Consider the following 23,241-nt stretch of genomic DNA (forward strand, 5'->3'; position numbering starts at 1 on the left):
CATTCAGTATACAGAGCATATACATGACCCCTGAGGAAGCCACTGTGTGTGGCGATACGCGTGGGGCCTCTTCCAGCCCCCCTCCCTTCCTTTTCTCCTGCCAGCTCAGCGTTTATTGGTAATCATCATTTTATATCGCTTCACCTTTTGCTATACTGGTTTCCCTGCTTTTGTAGGGTAGTATATTCTATTGGTACTTCTGGTAATTTTTTTGGCTTGCCACTTGTTGTATTGTATTAGCTGGACAGGTTTAAAGGTTTGGGGGCTGTATAGGGAGGTTTGTCTTCATGGGTACTTATCATATACCCTACCCTCCCTTTGGTTATGTATAGAGGACTATGATCCTTTTTAAATGTTTTTATTTTCCTTTTTTTGGTGTGATTTTTCCATGTATTAATAAAGATTGTATTTTGGTATAGCACATGGTTCTTTTTGATTTATAGCATATACATACATACCATATACACAGCATATAAACATAAACATACATCATATATATATATATATATATATATATATATATATATATATATGTATATATATATTTTTTTTTAAATGTGCACATATATATGCTTATAGAAATATATGCGTGTATAAATACAGTATATTCATCTATACACAGTATTTACATATATACACAGTAGATGCATATATACACTAGCTGCTGATATACATAGCATATACACATATACACAGTATATGCATATATACACAATATATACATATATAGACTTTATATACACAGTAGATGCATATATACACAGTATATACATATATACACATATACACAGTATATACACAGTATATACATATTGTGAGACACTGAGGGGGTTAACTGTGGATGGGCGGTATGTTTCCCCTAGGTTTTCATACTATGCGAGGCCTGAGTGCTGAGGTTGTGTTGTCCAGCACCTTGGACACAGGTGATGGGAGCAGCCTAATCAGTCTGCATAAAGAGCTGAGCAGGGCTGAAAGTGTTGTCTCTCTGAAAGGAGGCTGGAGAGCACACAGCTCTGACCTCTGTGCCTGGAGCAGCGACTTATTTTATGTACTAGTGGTGAGTTAGAGAAACTCTGTTTAGTTAGCACCCTGACGGTTAGGATTTTGTTTGTTTAATGCCTGAATGTAAATGCTGTTTATTTTGCTGCTGCAATAAACGCAGGCGAGACCTGTTTTGGACTGTACCTTGGTGTCACTGTCTTGAACTGCATCACAGCACCCCGCTACCACGGTCTCTACTGGGCCAAATCTCCCACAATATATACACAGATACACAGTATATACATATATACACACAGATAAATAAATATGTAATGTATACTTACCCTTTTAGGGTGTTCGGCTGTCCCGTCAGGAGGGTGTTCAGGCGGGGGGGGGGGGGATTGTAACTGAGAACGGCTGCTTGTTCCAGCGGACGAGGGTAGGGCTGGCATCGGGGGCCTTGTAGAGGGTGACTTCTTGTTCTGGGGGTGGGGGGGTGGGGTGTGTGGAACGGAGGACGGCTTCTTGCTCCGGCGGCGGGATTGGTGGACGGAGTTCTACTGCATGTTCCACAGGGGGGTGGTATCGGCGGCGGGATGCGGAGGATGACTGCTTGGTCCGGGGGGGGGGGGGGGGGTTGGGAATGGGAGGTATTGAGTGGAGGATGGCTGAATGTTCCGGCAGGGAGCGGAGGACGGCTGAATGTTCCGGCGGAGGAGGGGGCGCGGAGGACGGCTGAATGTTCCAGCGGGGGGTTGGGGGAGCGGAGGACGGCTGAATGTTCCGGCGGGGGGGAAGGTGCGGGGAGCGGAGGACGCCAGAATGTTCCGGCGGGGAGGAGTGGGGGATGCGGAGGATGGCTGCCTGTTCGGGCAGTAGAAGGGGTGGCGGCGGGGGGATGCAGGGTAAGGCTGCTTGTTCCGGGGGGGAGCGCAAGCGGAATTCCGAGCGGGCGGGGATGCCTGGCAATGCAGCGGGATGGGCGGGCAGGGGGCGGCCGGCTTGGCCATGCAGCTGAAGGGCAGGGAGGCGGTAACTTGTGCCGGGGGGCGGACAGATGGGTGGGCAGGCCATGCAGGGGGATATGCATGGAGGTGGTGACCTGTGCCCAGGGCGCACGACTAAGGAGTCAGGGACCACGGGACGCGATCTGGTGGGGGCCCCGGGGATCGAGCCCCGGGAGCCCCGCCTATAATCCGGCCCTGCATATATAGTATTGATATAAGAAAAATTGGGTAACAAAGTTTGGTGTGCATGTTCTAATTAAACTTTTAGTGAGTTTGTAAACTCTAGGGGTAAATTAAAAGGTTGTTAAAAATATTGAAATGTCTAAATTTTATCACTATTGGGTTTTAACTTTTGTGAAATACTTAAAGGGTTAACAAACATTCTATTTTGTTTTTTTAATGGTTTAAGATGTGCAGTTTAGAAAAACAGCAGATTTTTTGGGAAATTTCTGAAATTTAGGCCTTACAAAGCACTTTCATAACTGCATTGGTCCCTATTAAAATGGCTTTTGAAATTTTATTAAACATGAGAAAAATTGCTGTTCAACTTACAACCTCATAGGATAAAAGCATAGTTGAAAAAGACAAGCCAACATAAGGCATACATATGATAAATGTTAGTAACTAAATTAGTTGGGGGGTATGAGCATTTGTGTGAAAAGCAAAAAATTTTCACATTTTGAAAATATATTTTTTTTCCAAATTTTCACCAAATTCACTCTCTTTTCATAAATAAGTAAAATGTAACACTCATATTTTTACCAACATTAAGTTAAATGTGTCATGATAAAACAATATCAAAATCACTTTGGTAAATTAAAGTGTTCCAAACTTATTATCATCTAAAGTGAGGCATGTCAGATTTGTACAATAGAGCCTGGTCATTAAGCTGAAAACAAGCGTCAGGGCATATTCACACGATGCGTTGCGTTTTTTGATGCGTTCTGGACGCATTCCAAAGGCTTCAGCCTTGATCACACGCTGAGGTTACAAGGCGTTTTAGCAAATGCAGTGGAAATGCAATGCAACCTTGGCATGTGATCAGCAACGCATCAAAAACCGTGAGGGCGCGTTCATACGTTCCGTTATCGTCGCGTTCATAACACGACGCTAGCGCACAGTGGGCGGGGCTCGGGCCGATCGCATATGCGTTTCCCGGGAAACACATATACGATCGCCCCAAACTCTGTCCCAAACTCTGTGCGCTAGCGTTGCGTTATGAACGCGGCGCTAGCGGAACGTGTGAAAGTGCCCTCAGTGATAAGGGGTTAAATCTCCACACGCCTATAAGGCGATCTTAATTGGCATCCTCTCCATAAGCAGAACACTTACTTAAATGCATGTGTGTGATATATATAATTTGGTGGGGGACTGTTTAAGCTTAATTCGGGACGCATTGTCTCTATTTTAATGATGTCAGGGGTGGGAGGGTTGTTTGAGAACCCTGGCGCTAGTACGTTCTGGGTGATGAGAGGACCGACCATAAACACAAATACATTTTGGTACAACAGTCCTGAAGCGTCTTCTTCTCCTACAGCCCCGCCCATATTCATCCGGAGCCCACTTTACTCATTGGTTGGAAGTGGTTTCCGGAAGTGACTGGTCTCTATGTGGAAGCTAGGGGTCCGCCCCTTGGACGCCTCTCTTTTATACTTTCTGATTGGCTAATTAGTGACTTTCGAGAATGCGTAGGGAGTGGTCGTCCGTGCGCGCACCCGCCTCTCCACTGCCTGCGCTTCCGTATCCGCCATAAGCGCAATCTGTGAGCGCGCTCTCACACTTTTCTTCTCTGACAGCCGCCCGAGTCACTCGAAACCGAGCACCATGAATGAGGAATACGACGTTATCGTGCTGGGGACCGGCCTGACGGTGAGGATGTGTCCTGAGAGAGGCTGCAGCGGGTCACACCCCAGCCTTGTGGCCTCTAGCTTCTTGGGGAGAGTTCCCTCATAAGGCCTGTAGAGCCCGGACACAAGCCGCTCATGTATCGCTAGCATAGCTGTAGGGTTGTAGCTGGCGGGGCAGGTCCTCTCCTCATTGTAGTATGCACTTCCTGCATGTCCCGGACTTGGCGTTTCCTCTTCTCCCGCCCGGTATCCCTTGTGCGTGGCCTGCACTGGCATGGGTAATACTGTCATGTACTAAGGGTAGAGCCGGTCACATGACCTGCCATTAATGTGAGACTTGGCTTCTTTTGGATTATTTCCCCCTGAGCTGTTCATGTAGATCACATCTAGATAGTTCATACATTCTACTTCATTAGGACCCTAGTTCTCTCCTCCCTGGCCGCCCGCCCTGCTGCTCCTTCAGTGGTGAGGCCATATAGATATTGATCATGTATACTTGCCTGCTGCAATGCCGCTTCTGATGTCATTGTCCCATTCAACCACCTTTCTTCTGTCTTAAAATATTTGCTGACTCCCATCGGAGTGCAGTTTAAGTATTGGTTTTTCTGTTTGACGTATTGGTTGTTGTATATGTGACAGTGGTGAAAATGTGTTATGTATCTTGGGGATTTCTTTGTCTGTTATGACATTTCAATAAAGAGTTTGGGAGGGAGCAGTGACAGGGGATCACGGTGGGGCGGGTGGAATGGCAGCCGTTTTGCGCTCATGACGCATCATCCGGTTTACTTGTGGGTAAAGCGCTGTCTTTGTAGGTAAAATGGTTGCTGACTCCCATTGGTGGCATGTCTGACATACAAACAGCACTCCAATCTTTCAGCATTTTAACAAAGTAAACTAGCGAAGGGGCATTTCGGTAGCGCTGAGACATTGATCACGGGTTTGTATAATAATTTTTATTAGCAGGGAGGACAGTTACTTTTAAGGGGTTGTCCGGTGATTCAAAAACATGAATTTCCTTCCTCAAACAGCGCCAGAGCTGACCATGAGGAGATGATTTGGGGAGAAAGCTGCTATTATTTTCAAACTTTGGACATCCCCTTTAAGGTGATATCTGGTGAGGTATAGTGCTTTATATCTATTACCCTGTTAGTGTCTTGTCCCAGGAAGTGCTTTATTTTTTTATGTGAAAAGTGTGACATTTTTGGCAATACGACAGGCATGTTAAATGGCTACTTAGATTTTACTCATGTGAGGAGCTACTTAAAATACACGTCTGCCCCATTATGTATAAAATAAGAAGTTTTAGAAATGGGCTAACTACTGGCGGGATGCATTATGCACAGGAAAAATCCTTTGTAAATCTGTAGTACTATCTGGCAGTTTCCCTTTCATTGTAGATGAGAAAATTTACTTGATAAATACTAGCCTAAAAATATAGTTACTCTTGCCCCCCCAAAATAGAACTGGTGCTTCAGTTCCTGAAACATGTACCGTATATACTCGAGTATAAGCCGAGGCCCCTAATTTTACCACAAAAAACTGGGAAAACCTATTGACTCGAGTATAAGCCGAGGGTGGGAAATGCATTGGTCACAGCCTCTCCAGTATGTAGCCTGCCTGCCCCTTCCCCTGTGTATATAGCCTGCCTGCCCCTGCCCCTGTGTATATAGCCTGCCTGCCCCTGTGTATATAGTCCCCCCCCCCCCCCCTTCCCCGTCGTGCAGCACAACAATACCGGATGGATCGCACAGAAGATCTACGGGTGACGCCAGAAAGGCGAGTTTTGATTTATTTATTTTTTTGACTCGAGTATAAGCAGAGTTTGGGTTTTTCAGCACATTTTTTTTGTGCTGAAAAACTAGGCTTATACTCGAGTATATAAGGTAAATGTATATTGATCGGATCCCACAGGACAGGAGTCGTTGCATCCAACATACATATGATGAAAGGATTTCCTGTCTGCTGGCCAAACTGCAATGCCAGGACTGTAATAGTGACGGTACTGCATTTTTGTCTGATGCAAGGACTCCCTGTGTGCAGTCTGTAGAATCCAACCAACCTGCGAGTCTGTTTCCACAGGCTGGACCTGTTTGTGTGCAGCTGTCCTTATACTGATGATCTATGTGCAGGACAACGCATAGTCCTCAGCAGCCAGCTTCTTTACTTCCAGTGGACAGAAATCTGACCATGGTCACACAGGTGCTCGGCTCGTTAGTATCACAGAGAGTGATCACCTGTGTGACCATAATTTTGAAAGCTTTTTTTCTTAAAATAAAGGCATTTGTAGCTAAAAGAGCAGATGCTTTCGGAGGCGGCGCACACCAGTATGTTGATGTGCTTGGTTTACAATCCTTGATCCTGGTGGTAGATGTCCTTTAAACATCATTAGCGCTGAATATTTAAATCAGTAAAAACCAAGCCTGTTTTTTATTTTCTACCCCACATCTTTTGGAATTTTTGGCATATATATAGCCTATGTTAGGTTTTTGTTTGTTTGGTTTTTTTTTCTGCTTATAGAAGGAAAACAACTGGCTCCCAGTAAAATGAAGTTGTGAATTCTTAGGTGTATTTTTCTCCATGTCAAAATCCCCTGTGTAAACACTCTAATAAAGTTACCCATTACTGGCTATTATTGAAAGTAAGACTTCCAATTCCTGCCGTTAATACCTTTTTTGATTATTTTGGTCAGTAGTTCCCTCTGTCAGATAAACCTCGTGTTGCAGTTTTTTTTTTTTTTTTTTTTTTTAATAGACCTCTTAATGATATCATGTCAGTGTCCTAATCCTATACAATAACTTCGTCCTCAATAAGCTAGTTTCCATCCATCTTATGGACAAATCCTGCACTTGGCACAACCATTAACTCCTTCACGCTCTGTGCCGTAAGTATACAGTGCAGAGGTGTGGAGCACTGTGTAAAAACGCCATATACTGCAAGACAGTAGTGTTGCAGTATATGGTAGGAATGATAGACATTCTAGAGTTAATGTACCCCAGAGGGTCTAAAAAATAGTAAATACAAAATATAAAAACGGTTATTCCTGGCAGTAAACCCCATAACCGATAATAGCACCCAAATGTCCAAAACGCCCATTTTACCTCCCATAAAAAATGTAATAAAAAGTGATCAAAATGGTAGAAATGAAAACGTCACCTCACACAGCTCCATACACCGTAACATGAAAGTCATCGTCAGAAAATGTCGAATTATTTTTTTTTTCCAGTACACATTTGTCTGTCATAAAAACTGAGCCCACAAGAAAGTGACGCAAATACGTTTTTGCTATTTTCATCACATTTGAAATTTTTTCCAGCTTCCCAATACACGGCATAGAATAATAAATAACGTCACTGATAAGTAAAATTTGTTATGCAGAAATAAGCCCTCACATAGCTCAGTACACGGGAAAAACGTTATGGCTTTTTGAAGGTGGGGAGCAAAAATTATGAAAAAGAACCTGCGTCCTTAAAGTAGATACTCCCGTCCTAGATTCCTGGTAGTTGCACCTTGCTTGACTTATCTTGGCCCGTGAACGCTATTGCTTTCTTGCAATACAGGCAGCTGTATACATACAAAAGCTGACGTATACAGTTTTCTCTCAGGCAGGCCAGTGGCTTAGTCATAATCACTGAGCTGGAGATTAAGAGGATCCCCATACCTGGCCACATCATAAGACCTTTGCACTATATCAGCAGCAATGTCCATAATTTTATACAGTTATCTTGAGAGCTATAACAACAATGAGTTGTGTCCTATTAGATGGAGGCCAGGAAACTGATCTGTGCATCTGACAACTTGCCATCTTCTTCTTTTTTAATCTTGTTATGAGGGGTTTTCATCTAGTGCTGACATTAACAAGTTTAATTAAGATGACCTGTTTAGTGGAACAAACAGGAAATTTTTTGTTCACTTGCAGAGTCAGGTTTTTTTTTTTTGTATCCTCTTTATGAGTGTATCGCGTATGTAAACTTGTTAATAAGCTCAGTACCCAAATCACCCCAGGGTATTTTAACACTAGGTTGTCTGATCCTACCATATACTGCCATACTACAGGATATGGGGATTTTCCTCCTCATTCATTACAATGTGCAAATCACACATTGTAATGAATGGGTTAAAACGAGACAGCCTTGGGACTTCGGAATGATGTCACGGGGAGTGACGATCCTCACCAAGATGGTGGCGTCCATCTTTTTAAAGCTGCTGCCAGCTTTGCTAGCACCAATCGCGGTTATTACCGGTAAGTGTTTGAAGCGAAGACTTACCAGCTATGGAAAGGGCTCAGCGCTCTATATACCAGTGCATTGAGCTTGTGTCACAGTGTAACTCCATGGAAGCTCTACTGAGATAAAAACATCCCAGTGACCACCAGTAAGCCCATGGTCCAGTGGATGGAGGCTCTGTCTTATATCTCTGACATATTTAGTGTGGAGGTTATGTGTTCAATCCCCTTCTGGGCAATAAAATATTTAAATATGAAATTTAGAGATCTTGTATTGAAGGAAGCCCTAGGAGATGTACAATATATAGGTGCGTGGGTGCTGCCATCTTGGTGAAGATCGTCACTCCACATGACGTCATCGGGGGGTGCAGATGCGTTGCCATGACAGCCTCGGGTTTTCTGAAGACTTGCGATTTGCATATTGTAATGAAAGAGGATTAAAATCACCATATACTGCCATAATGTAGTATGGCAGTATATGGTAGGATCAATCAGACAACCTAGGGTTACAGTACCCTAGGGGGTCTGAAAAATAGTAAAATCAAAAAAGTTAAGAAAAAAGATTATATTAAACCTAAAAATTTCCCTAGAACTGATATAAATAAACAGTAAAAATTAAACACATAAGGTATCGCTGCATCCAAAAATGCCTGATCTATCAAAATATAATAGCGGTTTTTCACGGCGGTTTTTCCGGAAAATGGCACCCAAGTTAAAGAAGGCACTTTTTTGCCATTTTGAAAAATAAATTCAATAAAACGTGATCAAAAGCTCGTACACTTAAATTTTGTACAGGAGCTTTTAATTCTTGTAAATGTATGAAAAAATTATAAGCCTACACAAATTGGGTATCCCCATGACTGTACCGACCCAACAAATAAAGTAGATGTGTCTTTTGGGGCCCACAGTAAAATCTAACCCCATAAGAAAACGGCGCAAATGAATTTTTCCACCAATGTCACTACTTTTGGATTTTTTTCACGCCTGAAGGGCCTCGGCGGGAAGGGGTTAATATCATGCTATCCCCAGTTTGATAAATTCCTATTTATATTCATATGTTCACATTTCTTTACTTTTTCTGCAAATGACATGTTCTTTTTATGTTGTAGGAATGCATCTTGTCAGGAATTATGTCAGTAAATGGAAAGAAGGTGTTGCACATGGATCGCAACTGTTACTACGGAGGAGAGAGTGCTTCCATTACTCCCATGGAAGATGTAAGAATTAATGTCTATTGCTTAAAATACTTGACAATCTTCACATTTCTGTGTATATATCAAAATTCTCCAATATTCTTCCTGTATTTGCAGTAATGTTGGTGTATAATACACTGGAAAGAATATATTTTCACTAAGAAATTTGTTTCCATTTAGCTGTACAAGAGGTTTAATATCCCTGGTAGCCCCCCAGAGTCCATGGGACGTGGACGTGACTGGAATGTGGATCTAGTACCCAAATTTCTCATGGCTAATGGTAAGATACATGTGTTTAGGGGTTACATCAGATGTGTAATGGAAATTGTTTAACGGCAGAATAAGAAAGCAAATGAGCCATAAAACGAGTGTTGTACAATGTGCAGATGCATTTCTTATTATGATATTGCTGTGTTTGCAGGCCAGTTGGTTAAAATGTTGCTTTATACTGAAGTCACCCGTTATCTGGACTTCAAAGTAGTAGAAGGAAGTTTTGTCTATAAAGGAGGTAAAATCTACAAGGTTCCCTCTACAGAAACAGAAGCTCTTGCATCCAGTAAGTAACTCGACCACCTCCCCAACAACAAAATAATTTAACAAACCTTTAGTTGTCTTTACAATAAATCAATGGGAAGTTGAATTAAGGCTTATGTGTGGATTGTCCTTCATTTGGGCTGCATTCACATGAACATAATTTCTCCTGTATTTCTGTGTTCCGTATAACACTGTATCTGTACTGTACTGACAAATGATGACTATTGGCTGGCTGACAGAATTTACCTCCCACTGGTTCTGATTTCCCTGGATACTGCATATATATAGGGCAGCATACGGTGCACATCCGTATGCAACCCGTATTTTACAAGTTCCCATAGATTTTTATTAGGCGTGCATAAGAAAATAGGAAATGCTCTATATTTTTTTTCTAAAACTGTATGATTCACAAAACAGGAATTAAAATGCATTGGGCTGTTTCTACACGTATATACAGCTGTTTTCATGAGACATTTACACAAACATATGCTCTCCCGGCCGTAGCTGGGCTGGAGAGCAGCGCTCACCACTCTCCTATCCATAGGAAAGAGTGTCACATGAGGAAAGATGGAGCATGCTCTATCTCTTCCCCGTGTATGGTGGTGTGGCATTATACCGCCACTTGGTTGTCTATGGGGACACAAATTTGTGGCCAAATATGTCCTTATGACAGTCGTGTCAATGGGTCTTAATCTGGTAAGTTGGCTTTTATTTTGCCCCAAGTTACCAAATAGGCATCAAAAGAATCAATACATTTAATATAACAGTTGTTGCATACCAGGAATATGTATTTTGTGTGGTTACTCATGTACAGATTGACTATACCCAAGCAGTTTGCTGTACTAGCACTGGTCTATGAAATCTGCATCATATTTTAGCAGAGCAGCAACGAGCCATAAGGACACCTCATAAGTGAAAGCCCTTGGGGAAGTCCAATCAACTGACAGGGTAAATTACAATCTTGTAAATAATAACCATGTCGTCCCCCAACCCATTACATCATTTTATATGAGAGGCAAGAACATTACCAGTGAGCGCAAGACTAACTGCTTTTTATGGGAGATTTAGCCATATTATACATACCTGGCTACAGTTTGCACTCTCTGTCATAACCACTTCCATAACTGCATGCTGCTCCAGACACTGATATGGGAGGGGTTATGATGGGGGGGCGTGCATACAGTAATTCGTCTTTATTTCCCGGAAGTCCAGAGTATAAAATGAGTGACCCAATCAGATGCCATCAGTGTTAGTGGGGGAATGTACAACTGAAATCAATGAACTTGAGTATGTAACTTCTGTCCTTTCAGTGGATTGCTTACAATTTTATACTCGGGATTCTTCTATCTATGCCTAATGAATGGCATGAGCCTTTTACCACCTTTGATTGACCTATACAGCAAAGTTTCCTCTTTGAAGATGATTCTATTATTATTGACTCATTCTGATAATGACTTTTTCACTTAAGGTTTGATGGGTATGTTTGAAAAGCGGCGGTTTAAGAAGTTTCTAAACTTTGTTGCAAACTTTAATGAAAATGATCCAAAGACACTGGAAGGGGTTGACCCCAAGAAGACAACTATGCTAGAAGTGTACAAGAAATTCGATTTGGGACAGGATGTTGTGGATTTCACGGGACATGCTCTGGCTTTGTACAGGACTGACGAGTGAGTGTGAAATTCCTCCGAGGGGGCTCTTGTGAGGAGCAGCATATCTTTATTCCTTGTCTTCTACTGCAGTGGTCCAAGGATCATCTGCACGCAAAAGTGCATCCCCCCCCCCCCCCTTTTTAGAAAAAATAGTCTCTACTTGCCTCCAGCACTTCTCCTCTTCCCTGGTTTGCAATATCATAGTGAGTATAGATGGGCAGAGCATATAGACATGTCTCTGCCAGGAACCAGGGAGACAAAAACCTGGACCATGGGGAAGTGGAGCGTGGAGAGAAGTACACTCGAATACCAGGCACCTGATCTCTCAATACATTTGTCGTGTGTATAGTACTGTAGCTGAGCTTTTTACACCTCATTGGAGCTGAATAGCAAAGCCCACAGGTGTGCAGTTTCCAAAAGAGGCCACATATTTGCTTTGGTTTAACGATCAGTAACTTTATCATCAGAAATTACTCGCATGATGCTGCTTTTTGGAGAAGGGACTCTGCATCATGATCCATGCGAATGTAAAAAGTGTACTGCAGTTGGTTTGTGATACGGGACACAATTCACACTCTAAGGCTGTTTATTTAATCTTATGTTATTGTGAGCTAAAAAAAACCTGGTGATGAATCTTCCTCTCTACTTATGAAGTAAATGGAAAATGATAAAAATTCAGCATTTTTCCAATACTAAACATTTTTTATAGACGCCTAGTAGTGATACATAGACATTACCATAATCTCACTGCTCAGACAGCATAAAAAGTTTGTGAAGGTGATTTGAACAATGTTTATTATAGGGTTCATTATTACCTCTCCAGTAAGAACGGTTGCTAAAATACCAGAAACTGTAGTCTTTTTTGCATAAGTTTTATCTTGATTTTTTTTTTTTTTTACACCATCAGGTATCTACAACAGCCATGTCTTGAAACTGTAAACCGGATTAAGCTGTATAGTGAATCTTTAGCACGTTATGGTAAAAGCCCTTACCTTTATCCACTCTATGGCCTTGGTGAATTGCCACAGGGATTTGCAAGGTAAGGCACCTTAATATTAGGGTTTTTTTTTTCTGTAATGGTGTTCAAGAATATTGGATGGAACTTTTTTTTTTTTCCCCCCTTTCAAACCCTTTTACTGCCAGACGTTTATGGAAATTTTGTTGAGTTAACCTGAGAAATTTTTACAGTTTTGACGAGTCCAAATAAAACGGAAATTACAGCATGAAGAATTATACTAAACCCTAACAAACTATATATTTTCCGAAACAAGACACTTTGCAAATTAGACCTGTGCACCTTCATGAAACTTTTATATAAAATGCATAAATATTGACTTCGGCAAAAAAAATGTGCCCCAAACAGAAATATTTGGCTTCACATCCCCTAAATGTACTAGGTGAACATGTATAGAATTCAGATATCTCCTAGTAATATGTTCCTCATAATATCAAAATGGGGGGGGGGGAACAAATCTGGTTTTCAGCTAGAAATTTTTTAAAAACTTGCAAAACAGAGCAATAAAAGGCACCCCTTCAAAAAAAGCTTAACCCCTTAATAACTGCCCTATCGGCTTTTTACAGCAGTCATTAAGGGTACTTCTTCTGACGCGACACCTTTCTATGGCGGCGCGTCAGAAGATGATTTCAGAACTCCAGGTCTCGCTGGTGCCGGTGTCGAATATGTTAAAGCGTTCCAAAGTTCTAAACAATTATCGTGATACATGTCAGATTCGAAAAATCGAGTCTGGTCATTTGTGCTGAAAACTAGTGTCGGTGATAAGGGGTTAAGGCAGATAACCAGGCAATTGCAATTTTTTTGATTAACAGTTGACAGCCCGTACCACCATTATGCAACTTTGACAAACACATTAAAAAGAAAATGCAACGATAACATATATTTTTACATAAAACTCACATCAAAGTGGAGGTTTATGCACAAAAAGTTGAGAAGATTTGTATATACCACAATACACAACATCAACAGAAAAATTAAATTAAACACCTAAAAGTTAAAATCCTCTCCCGATTTCCAGGACCTGTCATGTAATATTAAATACCGTCACTATGAATTGCAATTTGTTACAACAAGCCCAGCTCTTTACATGGAAACATTTTTAAAAAGTTATAGATTTTTGAAGGTGGGGAGTGAAAATGCAAAAAATGAAGAGGCCTGGTCGTTGAGGGCTAACGCCGCCAATGCCTCTACAACCCCCATGCCACCTAGACTGTGGCTGACAAAAATGAAGGTCACTTTTTGGGTTTTATAACACTGGGGTCCTCCAAATAAATGTAAAGTATTTTCTGTCAACTTCCTTTTTTCCCTCTACTGTGCGCCCATTCAACATTTTATATGTGGGGTACTTCTACACTCGAGAAACAGTTTGACACATTTTCGGGTTTTTTTTTTCATCTCTTACCCCTTGTGGCTTAAAAAAAATTTGGGGTAAAAGTAACCTTCATGGGAAAATGTTCACCCTTTTCCTTTTTAGGGCTGATTGTATCATACACCTGTAGGGGCAAAATTTATAAGCCTCCTAACATCCTAAAAAAAAAGGAAAGGATGCTTGAACAATGATGCCACGTTAAAGCCTACATATGGAAAATGTTACTTATCAAGTTATTTTGGTGACTTGGCTCAATTTAAAAAAAAATAAAACTAAATTGAACTTTTTTCCAAATTTTTGCCATATTGTTTTTTTTTGTTTTGTTTGTTTTTTTCTATAAATACTAAACATATTGCTTAAATTTCTCAACCAACATGAAGTACAATCTCAATCGCTTGGATATGCTAAACCAAAGTTATGACCACTTACAGTGTGATATGTCATACTTCAATAAAAGGGCTGTGTCAGGAAGGTGCAAAATAGCCAAGTCGTTAAGCGGTTAGAGAGACTGGTGCGATTGATTGATTTACATGCGCCCAAATTTAAATAGAAAATTTTAAACTGAGCTTCGCACAGATATATTATTGAGCTCTGTGTTAAACAACCGTAACAAAAATAAAAACTATATATCCATAAACCAATCTATTAATGTGTCTTTGACTAGGCACAGCTTAGTGTAATACAGGCGGTCCCCTACTTAAGGACACCCGACTTACAGACAACCCATAATTACAGACAGACCCCTCTGACCTCTGGTGAAGCTCTCTGGATGGTATACTATAGTCCTAGATTGCAATAATCAGCTGTAAGGTGTCTGTAATGAAGCTTTATTGATAATCCTTGGTCCCATTACAGCAAAAAATGTTTAAACTCCAAATGTCACTGGTGCCAAATTTTTTTTTTTTTTTAAAGTTTTGTCTGAATCTACAATTATAAAATATACAGTTTCGACTTGCATACAAATTCAACTTAAGAACAAGCCTCCGGACCCTATCTTGTACGTAACCCGGGGACTGCCTGGCTGTGGTATCTAGTTTAAAGCGTTCATTCCTGTGTCCTGTGCTTGCTTTCAGTGGATGGAGATAGCTGCACAGTCAATACTCAGTGCGCGCCCCCTCTGTCGTAACCACTTCTACACTCACCGGCCACTTTATTAGGTACACCATGCTAGTAACGGGTTGGACCCCCTTTTGCCTTCAGAACTGCCTCAATTCTTCGTGGCATAGATTCAACAAGGTGCTGGAAGTATTCCTCAGAGATTTTGGTCCATATTGACATGATGGCATCACACAGTTGCCGCAGATTTGTCGGCTGCACATCCATGATGCGAATCTCCCGTTCCACCACATCCCAAAGATGCTCTATTGGATTGAGATCTGGTGACTGGACTCAAATGGCCTCCACAGTGAACTTATTGTCATGTTCAAGAAACCAGTCTGAGATGATTCCAGCTTTGACATGGCGCATTATCCTGCTGAAAGTAGCCATCAGATGTTGGGTACATTGTGCTCATAAAGGAATGGACATGGTCAGCAACAATACTCAGGTAGGCTGTGGCGTTGCAACGATGCTCAATTGGTACCAAGGGGCCCAAAGAGTGCCAAGAAAATATTCCCCACACCATGACACCACCACCACCAGCCTGAACAGTTGATACAAGGCAGGATGACTCATCAGACCAGGCAACGTTTTTCCAATCTTCTACTGTCCAAATTCGATGAACTTGTGCAAATTGTAGCCTCAGTTTCCTGTTCTTAGCTGAAAGGAGTGGCACCCGGTGTGGTCTTCTGCTGCTGTAGCCCATCTGCCTCAAAGTTCGACGTACTGTGCATTCAGAGATGCTCTTCTGCCTACCTTGGTTGTAACGGATGGCGATTTGAGTCACTGTTGCCTTTCTATCAGCTCGAACCAGTCTGCCCATTCTCCTCTGACCTCTGGCATCAACAAGGCATTTCCGCCCACAGAACTGCCGCTCACTGGATGTTTTTCTTTTTCGGACCATTCTCTGTAAACCCTGGAGATGGTTGTGCGTGAAAATCCCAGTAGATCAGCAGTTTCTGAAATACTCAGACCAGCCCTTCTGGCACCAACAACCATGCCACGTTCAAAGGCACTCAAATCACCTTTCTTCCCCATACTGATGCTCGGTTTGAACTGCAGGAGATTGTGTAGACCTGGGGGCCGCTGGAGGTAGATTCTGGGTAAGGCTGGGCCGCATCAAGTTTTCCACACAAAATGCTCTTACAAAATATCATTATTCAGATTCAAATGTCATGGCGTCTCCCAGCGCAAGGAAAGCCCTGAGCGGGGAGACGTGTTTTCTCTATGAACGCGTCCTGTGCACCGAGGGGTCCCAAGCTCCTACCGCACTGAGCCCAGTCAGGGACACTCCATCCCTCCCCGTGTCCCTCCCATCGAAGAAGATGAAGTCGCCGCTTTGACCTGCACCAAGTGCGTTCAGAGCGGCGACTTCATCATCTTCAAGTACCGGAGGGAAGCGGATTAACCGGTTACGGGCCCTTTCCTGCTTTTTCATGTCCATTTTTCACTCCCCACCTTCAAAAATCTATAACTTTTTTATTTTTACACGTAAAGAGCTGTGTGATGGCTTGTTTTCTGCGTAACAAATTGCACTTCATAGTGATGGTATTAAATATTACATGCCATGTACTCGGAAGCGGGAAAAAAATTCCAAATGCAATGAAAATGCATTTGCGCCATTTTCTTGTGGGCTTGGATATTCACTGAGCGCCCCAAATGACATGTCTACTTTATTCTTTGGGTCGATACGATTAAGGGGATACCAAATTTGTATAGGTTTTATAATGTTTTCATACATTTACAAAAATTAAAACCTCCTGTACAATTATTTTTTTTGATTTTGCCAACTTCTGGCGCTAATAACTTTTTTATACTATGGTGTACGGAGCTGTGGATGGTGTCATTTTTTGCGAAATTTGATAATATGTTCAATGATATCATTTTTAGGACTGTTCTACCTTTTGATCACTTTTTATAGATTTTTTTATATTTTTCAAAATGGCAAAAAAGTGCCATTTTCGACTTTGGGCGCTATTTTCCGTAACGGAGTTAAACGCATTGTAAAAAACGTTATCATATTTTGATAGATCGGGCATTTTCGGACGGGTCGATACCTGATGTGTTTATGATTTTTACTGTTTATTTATATTTATGTCAGTTCTAGGGAAAGGGGGGGTGATTTGAAATTTAATGTTTTTTTATTAGAATTTTTTTTTTTTACACTTTTTTTTTTATTTATACTATTTTTCAGACTCCCTAGGGTACTTTAACCCTAGGTTGTCTGATCGATCCTATCATATACTGCCATACTACAGTATGGCAGTATATGGGGATTTTCCTCCTCATTCATTACAATGTGCTAAAACGAAATGGCCCTCGGGGGAGCGGCGATCCCAGGTAAGATGGCGGCGCCCATGTGCCGCTAACTTTTTGAGGCTGCCGGCAGCTTTGCCTGCAGCCATCGCTGTGAAAGCACCCGCGATCGGTGCTAGCACCGATCGCGGGTGTTACCGGTAAGCCTTTGCTGCAATATGCAGCAAAGACTTACCGGCTATGGAGAGGGCTCAGCCTGTGAGCCCTCTCCATGCAGCGCGACCCGACCGCCACCGTGAATACACGGCGGGCGGTGCTTTTCCAGGTGGGGGCCGCAAAATATTGTCCCGCGGGCCGCGAGTTTGAGACCCCTGGTGTAGACCATGTCTACATGCCTAAATGCACTGAGTTGCCGCCATGTGATTGGCTAATTAGAAATTAAGTGTTAACGAGCAATTGGACAGGTGTACTTAATAAAGTGGCCGGTGAGTGTATGTCAGTGGTTGGAAGGGTGTGTGGATGCTGCTTCCAGTGAAAAGATTTCAGTCTAATACAAGTAAACATTCGAGCGTTCTATGCAATGACAGCAAGTGGAGATCTATAAAACTGAGGTATTCATACAGAATGTGTTTGGAAAATTGAAATGATTAGTAACACAAAAAACTTGTTAAAATGGGAAGACTCCTTTTTAAGACTCAAAATTTGCTGATGTGTCAGATCATAGAAGTGAAGAGGGAGCAGTTTGAATTGTAACTGGACCTTTCAACAAAGATCTCTACTTGCTTTCAGTGAATTAAAACACCCAGTCTGATTATCTAATGTAGTCTAATGACTGTTTTGAATACTTTTCTGTATCAAGATAATAGGAGGAATTTTTCCATTTGCTGTTTGCAAAAATAAAAGGCAAGGTTTACCCTAGAATGGCAGAACTTCATTCTTCAATGATTGCGTTTTAAAAATATTAGTATCCATTCTTTTCTTTTACATAAAATATGATGTCTTGCATTATGTGGTATTCACAGTAAAATTTACCAGAAATGTTATTGTTTCTACTCTTATTTTCTACAACAGATTAAGTGCCATTTATGGAGGAACTTATATGTTAAATAAGCAAATAGAGGAGTTGGTGATTGAAAATGGAAAAATTGTTGGTGTCAAATCTGAAGGAGAAGTAAGCACAATATTTAACAATAAAAAGTAATGTACTGTTAACAGCTTAAAAAATGCAATTCAATTAAGTAGGAGATTTAGGTGAGGATACCTTGTGATATTTAACTGAAAAAGAGGTTTCTAAAAATTACCATTTCTGTTGTAAGGACCTAAATAAAATCTACCATCAGAATCCATCATGATAAACCAGATAGATCTAGGCATCGTGACACTGGTAATTTTGTTTGTTCACCGTGGCCGCCTTCCTTCCAAAATCAACTTAAGTTTTGCTAATAAGCCTTAAGGACTCTGGTGGGTGTTTCCAGAGCCCCTCAGTGATGTAATTTCACTGGTTGTTACAATGAGCAAAACAGGTCTTCCCTGAAATACTGCTACTAGATTACACAAGCAGGAGGGGGGGGATATGTCCTACTCATCTGCTAGAGCCCCTCAGGCTCATTAGCTTAATAGTTGATTTCAGAAGGATGGAGGCCATGGTTAACAAATATGAGGATTACCACAGTCATGGTGCCTGGATCTGCTTGACCTTAATGGTGAATTTCCTGTAAGTTTTTCTTGACTGTTTGCTTTTGTAACGCTGACAGGATGGAAGGGAATTTACGACTCACAATCTCTAGAACCTATAGCCATGATGATAACTTGTTCAAGAAAATATAATCTTTCAGATCAGGATTGTGTTTTTTTTGAAGTGTAGATACAGTCACTCAGAAATTCCTCTTTAATGAGAATACTGCTCTGGCCACAAACAGCCGTGGACCTCTTATGGCAACGGAGCGCTTATTAGCTCTGTTCAACTTCTTGTCTTGTGGGCTACAAGGGCATGCGAGAAAGTTGGCTGTGCAGGACTTTAGAGCCAGTATCCATTTCCCACCCAAGGGAGAAAACGTAGAGAACCATGCTATACAGAGGTATGCCTCCTACAAACGGTATGCAGTTACAGATTTGCACACGGTTTAAATTTTTAGCTTGCTGCCTCTAAATGGAAGATCTACCCAAGGTGCGAAATTATTAAAAGCTCCAATCTTAATACCCCACCCCCCACCCCACCACCACCTCCTGCCACACCAGATGTTAGATACTAAGAGGCTCCATGATAAATGCCCACTAAGGTATGTTTCCTAGTGACACAAACTATTTTTAATGGGTTACCCGGAAGATGTTTAGTAGAACGTGCTGTTCTTGAACTTTCCTCTTTTGCTCATATTTATGCAGGCTTAATGCTGCTTTACCTAGATGCTTTGTAAATAATAGTTTGATAGTTGATATTGTTGGAAAAAGATGCAGATCTATGAAGTCCAACCTGTAACATAGTGTTCCTTTTTATAGATTGCCCGATGCAAGCAACTGATCTGTGACCCCAGTTATGCTCCAGACAGTGTTACTAAAGTGGGGCAGGTTATTCGTGTAATTTGTATCCTGAGTCACCCTATAAAAAACACAAATGATGCCAATTCCTGTCAAATTATCATTCCTCAGAATCAAGTCAACAGGAAATCTGGTAAGATTGGAATTATTCTGGTAATTATCAGTCTTGGTAGATTATTTATTTTTTGCAACTTGTTGCTATAGTTTTACATTTTGATATCTTTGTTTTTCTCTTTCCTTTAGATATCTATGTGTGTATGATTTCATCTGCACACAACGTGGCTGCACAAGGAAAATACATTGCGATAGTCAGCACTACTGTAGAAACGAATGATCCTGAGGGGGAAATAAGACCTGCTCTTGATCTCCTGGAGCCCATCGAGCAGAAGTAAATATTAGCTGTTAAAGCACTTTGTTCTGCCTATTCACATCCTTATTAGCTGGTCCCAAACCTCTAAGGATGCCAAGGCAATAACGCCACCTCTGAGGTCATTACCAATGTCTTTAATCTTTGGCAATGTGAGCACATTCTCCTGAACATCAAAGTGTATCTGACTAGCAGTACCTATAACCTATTGTGTCCCCATGGAATACATGAGGACAAAGCCAAAAATGAAAAGACTATAGAAGTGTCAACAAGTAATAACAAATTGTATTCTTCATAAAATCCAAGAACATTTAAAAATATATGCAGCTAGAAGTGATGGTACACAGAAAAACAGAGGCACACCGCTCAAACACTTAGACCTGACTAGTAAAGTTAATAATAGGGGTGTTACCAAAGTAGAAAGTAATGCCTATAGTAGATTAGATATGATACACATCCCAAGAATATAGATCTGTTGTTCTTCCCCATGTGGTAGATGGTTGTGGTTCTTTTTTTTTTTTTTTTTTTTTTTTTGCTTTGTCCTCGGGTATTCCATGGGGACACAATAGGTTACATGTATTAGCATTCAAAGCCATAATAACGGGTGTTCTACATAGGAGGGTATTAGGAGATATTCATGGTTAATAAAGAATTACATGGTCCCTCCATGTCTTTAGTTCTCTAGCAGTACCTGTTGCTTACAATCTCATTACCAATCTAGAGGTTGACCTAATTTTTCAGACTACATATTGCATCTGGCTTTGGACCACAGGAAATAATGTGACCTTTTTCCTACTGTGCAAAGCTTGGGTGCATCCTAGTCACACTAATAAATATCAGCACTTGTATCCTGTATTAATACTTGTTGCTTTTCTTCTCCATTTAGGTTTGTTAGTGTTTGTGATATGTATGCTCCAAGTGATTTGGGAACAGACAGTCAGGTAAGTCTTGAGTATCCAGAATGCAAGAATGAATAGACAATAGTATAGCCACAAATGATCTGCTGAAATAAATGTATATTCAGAATCTATATAATTCCAGTTATTGATTATAATTGCATGCAGTAGTAATCATAGGATACACTAATCATTTGACGCTAGCTGACTACTACTCATGCACATATGAACAATACATACACAATACTTGTCTAATGGACACCACTCCTTTTAAATGGTATGGGGTTGCAGCAGCATTGATTTGTTATGGACATTTCTCTCTACAGATCTTTATTTCTCGTACATATGATGCAACAACCCACTTTGAAACTACATGCAATGACATAAAGGACATCTACAAGAGAATGACCGGATCAGAATTTGATTTTGAAGAGATGAAGCGCAAGAAGGAAGACATCTTTGGGGACAACCAGTAAAGACCCGTGCCACATCTGTGAGAATCCTGAATCTACTACAAAAAAAATTGAAATTAGGAACACTGTATGAAACTCAATATTGCAAGGCCTGCTTTTTGTAAAAAACAAACTCAAGAATATTGCACTGGTAACTGCTTAGGAGGCTGCTACTCCAGAATCCAAATCTTTTCTGCCATTTGTAGCTTATGGGAAGGAACTGGCTGTTGGAATAAATTCATGACCTCAGTTCTATCATTTTATCTTTATTTTAATTGAGATTCTGCTCTGGTATAATGAAGTTTTTTTTTCTTTTATATATACATCAGGCTTAAATAAAATGTGTAACCGCTCAGTTTAATCTGATTTTCTGTAAGAAGCTTGTAAGTATTTTGAGCAGCTGCTCAGTTCCTGCTCTCCATTGCTGTATTAGATGTTAGGGTGATTCTGCAGCATGGAGGTTCCCGGTGTGTTATTCTTGCAGTTTTAAACCCTTTAACACCAGCTCTGAAAAGTTTGGCTGTTGACATCTGTTTTACCCAAACTACCAAACCATGTCAATAGTATTGTGCAGGCAGCACTTGCATCGATTTTTCTCATGTGGTGAAACAGAAAAGCAGTATTGATTTGACGAAGTCCTATTCTCAAAAATTGATTTAATGTAGGGATTTAATGCCTCTACTGCAAAGTAAAGCCAAATTGTGGAAACATGTATGGTGTGTTTTTTGCCGTTCTGTAACTTGATGAGTTCTCAAAAGGCGCCACATGCTGAAGGGTCAAAAGGGCAGGTCTCCATTCATATTAATGTAATGTGATGCGCAGTATTCTCTATAATGTTACATTACACTTTGGACATGTAAAATGACTTTCACTCAGTCATAAAAGAGAACCCGTCATGCAAAATAACCCCCCTAATCTAAATATATTTTCATAAACTGCCATTAGAGAGCATTGCCTCCATCCCTTCATTGTTGCTCTATATGCCTGTAAACTTAAGCAATGAGGTCCTAAAGCTGTATGCAAATGACCAGTGAAATGTCCAATGAGTCATTAACATATTCAAGCTGTCCGGCTTATTCATGAGTGGGAGGCACAGCCACTCCCCCAGTGCATGACTGACAGCCTGTGTAATGATGTGAGGCTGTATAATGATGTGCTTCCTGGTGCTGGCGCCCCCTGCAGCCTGTGTGTGTATAGAAGAGATACAACGGCTCCAGGCAGCCATGTTATAGCAGAACACGTCAGGTACTTGTGTAGCTGTCTGTGCCTCTCACATGTGTATTAGGAGGATGCAGATACAGCACAAACACTAGCAATGCTTTACTATACATTACAGACTTGGGGAGGGGGAACAGGGGCGACATCACTGCCCCTGACCATGTGACTAGCCTCATTTACATAATATATAGATTTTATGATTAATGTATGAAATGACTAGATAAAGGCTGTGATGGAATCCTTGTAAACTGCTCCAACAGGTAGTAGTGACACAGACCTGATGACAGGTGTCCTTTAAACTTGGCAACACAAACCTCTCTAAATTGTGTAGTGATCTACAAGCTGTAGAAGTGGTGTGCTTAATTGTGAGTATTTACAAGTGTAATGAGCGCAACAGGAAACGCATATTTGGCCATTTTAAAAGTAGAAAGACTTGGTCTCTTCAAAATAATTATTCTTACACAAACTAGTTCATAGGAGATGGGGGGGGGGGGGGTATAGCTACAGTCAATTGCTGTTTGATGTGTGAGCAGAAGGGAATGACTCTAGTGTCTCTGCCCTTACCTGCAGAGAAGTGTGCCCCTCATCAATGTATTATATAT

General features: G+C 41.1%; 1 protein-coding gene across 1 annotated transcript; it reads left to right on the top strand.

Moving 5' to 3' along the window:
* Positions 1-3,675: 3,675 nt before the first annotated feature.
* GDI2 (GDP dissociation inhibitor 2) lies at positions 3,676-22,131 on the top strand. The gene is made up of 11 exons (XM_072147454.1): positions 3,676-3,857; positions 9,167-9,274; positions 9,431-9,530; positions 9,672-9,806; positions 11,253-11,451; positions 12,341-12,472; positions 18,243-18,342; positions 19,668-19,839; positions 19,950-20,094; positions 20,960-21,014; positions 21,296-22,131. The coding sequence occupies exons 1-11, from the start codon at positions 3,813-3,815 to the stop codon at positions 21,443-21,445; spliced, it is 1,341 nt and encodes a 446-aa protein (XP_072003555.1). The 5' UTR covers positions 3,676-3,812; the 3' UTR covers positions 21,446-22,131.
* Positions 22,132-23,241: the final 1,110 nt, after the last annotated feature.

The sequence above is a fragment of the Engystomops pustulosus genome, chromosome 4 (assembly GCF_040894005.1).
Source record: "Engystomops pustulosus chromosome 4, aEngPut4.maternal, whole genome shotgun sequence".
In the NCBI taxonomy this organism is placed as follows: Eukaryota; Metazoa; Chordata; class Amphibia; order Anura; family Leptodactylidae; genus Engystomops; species Engystomops pustulosus.

Bases quoted from the DNA above. Each gene is read 5' to 3' on its own strand.
- GDI2 (XM_072147454.1), top strand. From the start codon at position 3,813: ATGAATGAGGAATACGACGTTATCGTGCTGGGGACCGGCCTGACG. The intron at 3,858-9,166 runs GTGAGGATGTGT...TTTATGTTGTAG, and splicing joins TGCTGGGGACCGGCCTGACG to GAATGCATCTTGTCAGGAAT. The intron at 18,343-19,667 runs GTAAGCACAATA...TCCTTTTTATAG, and splicing joins GTGTCAAATCTGAAGGAGAA to ATTGCCCGATGCAAGCAACT.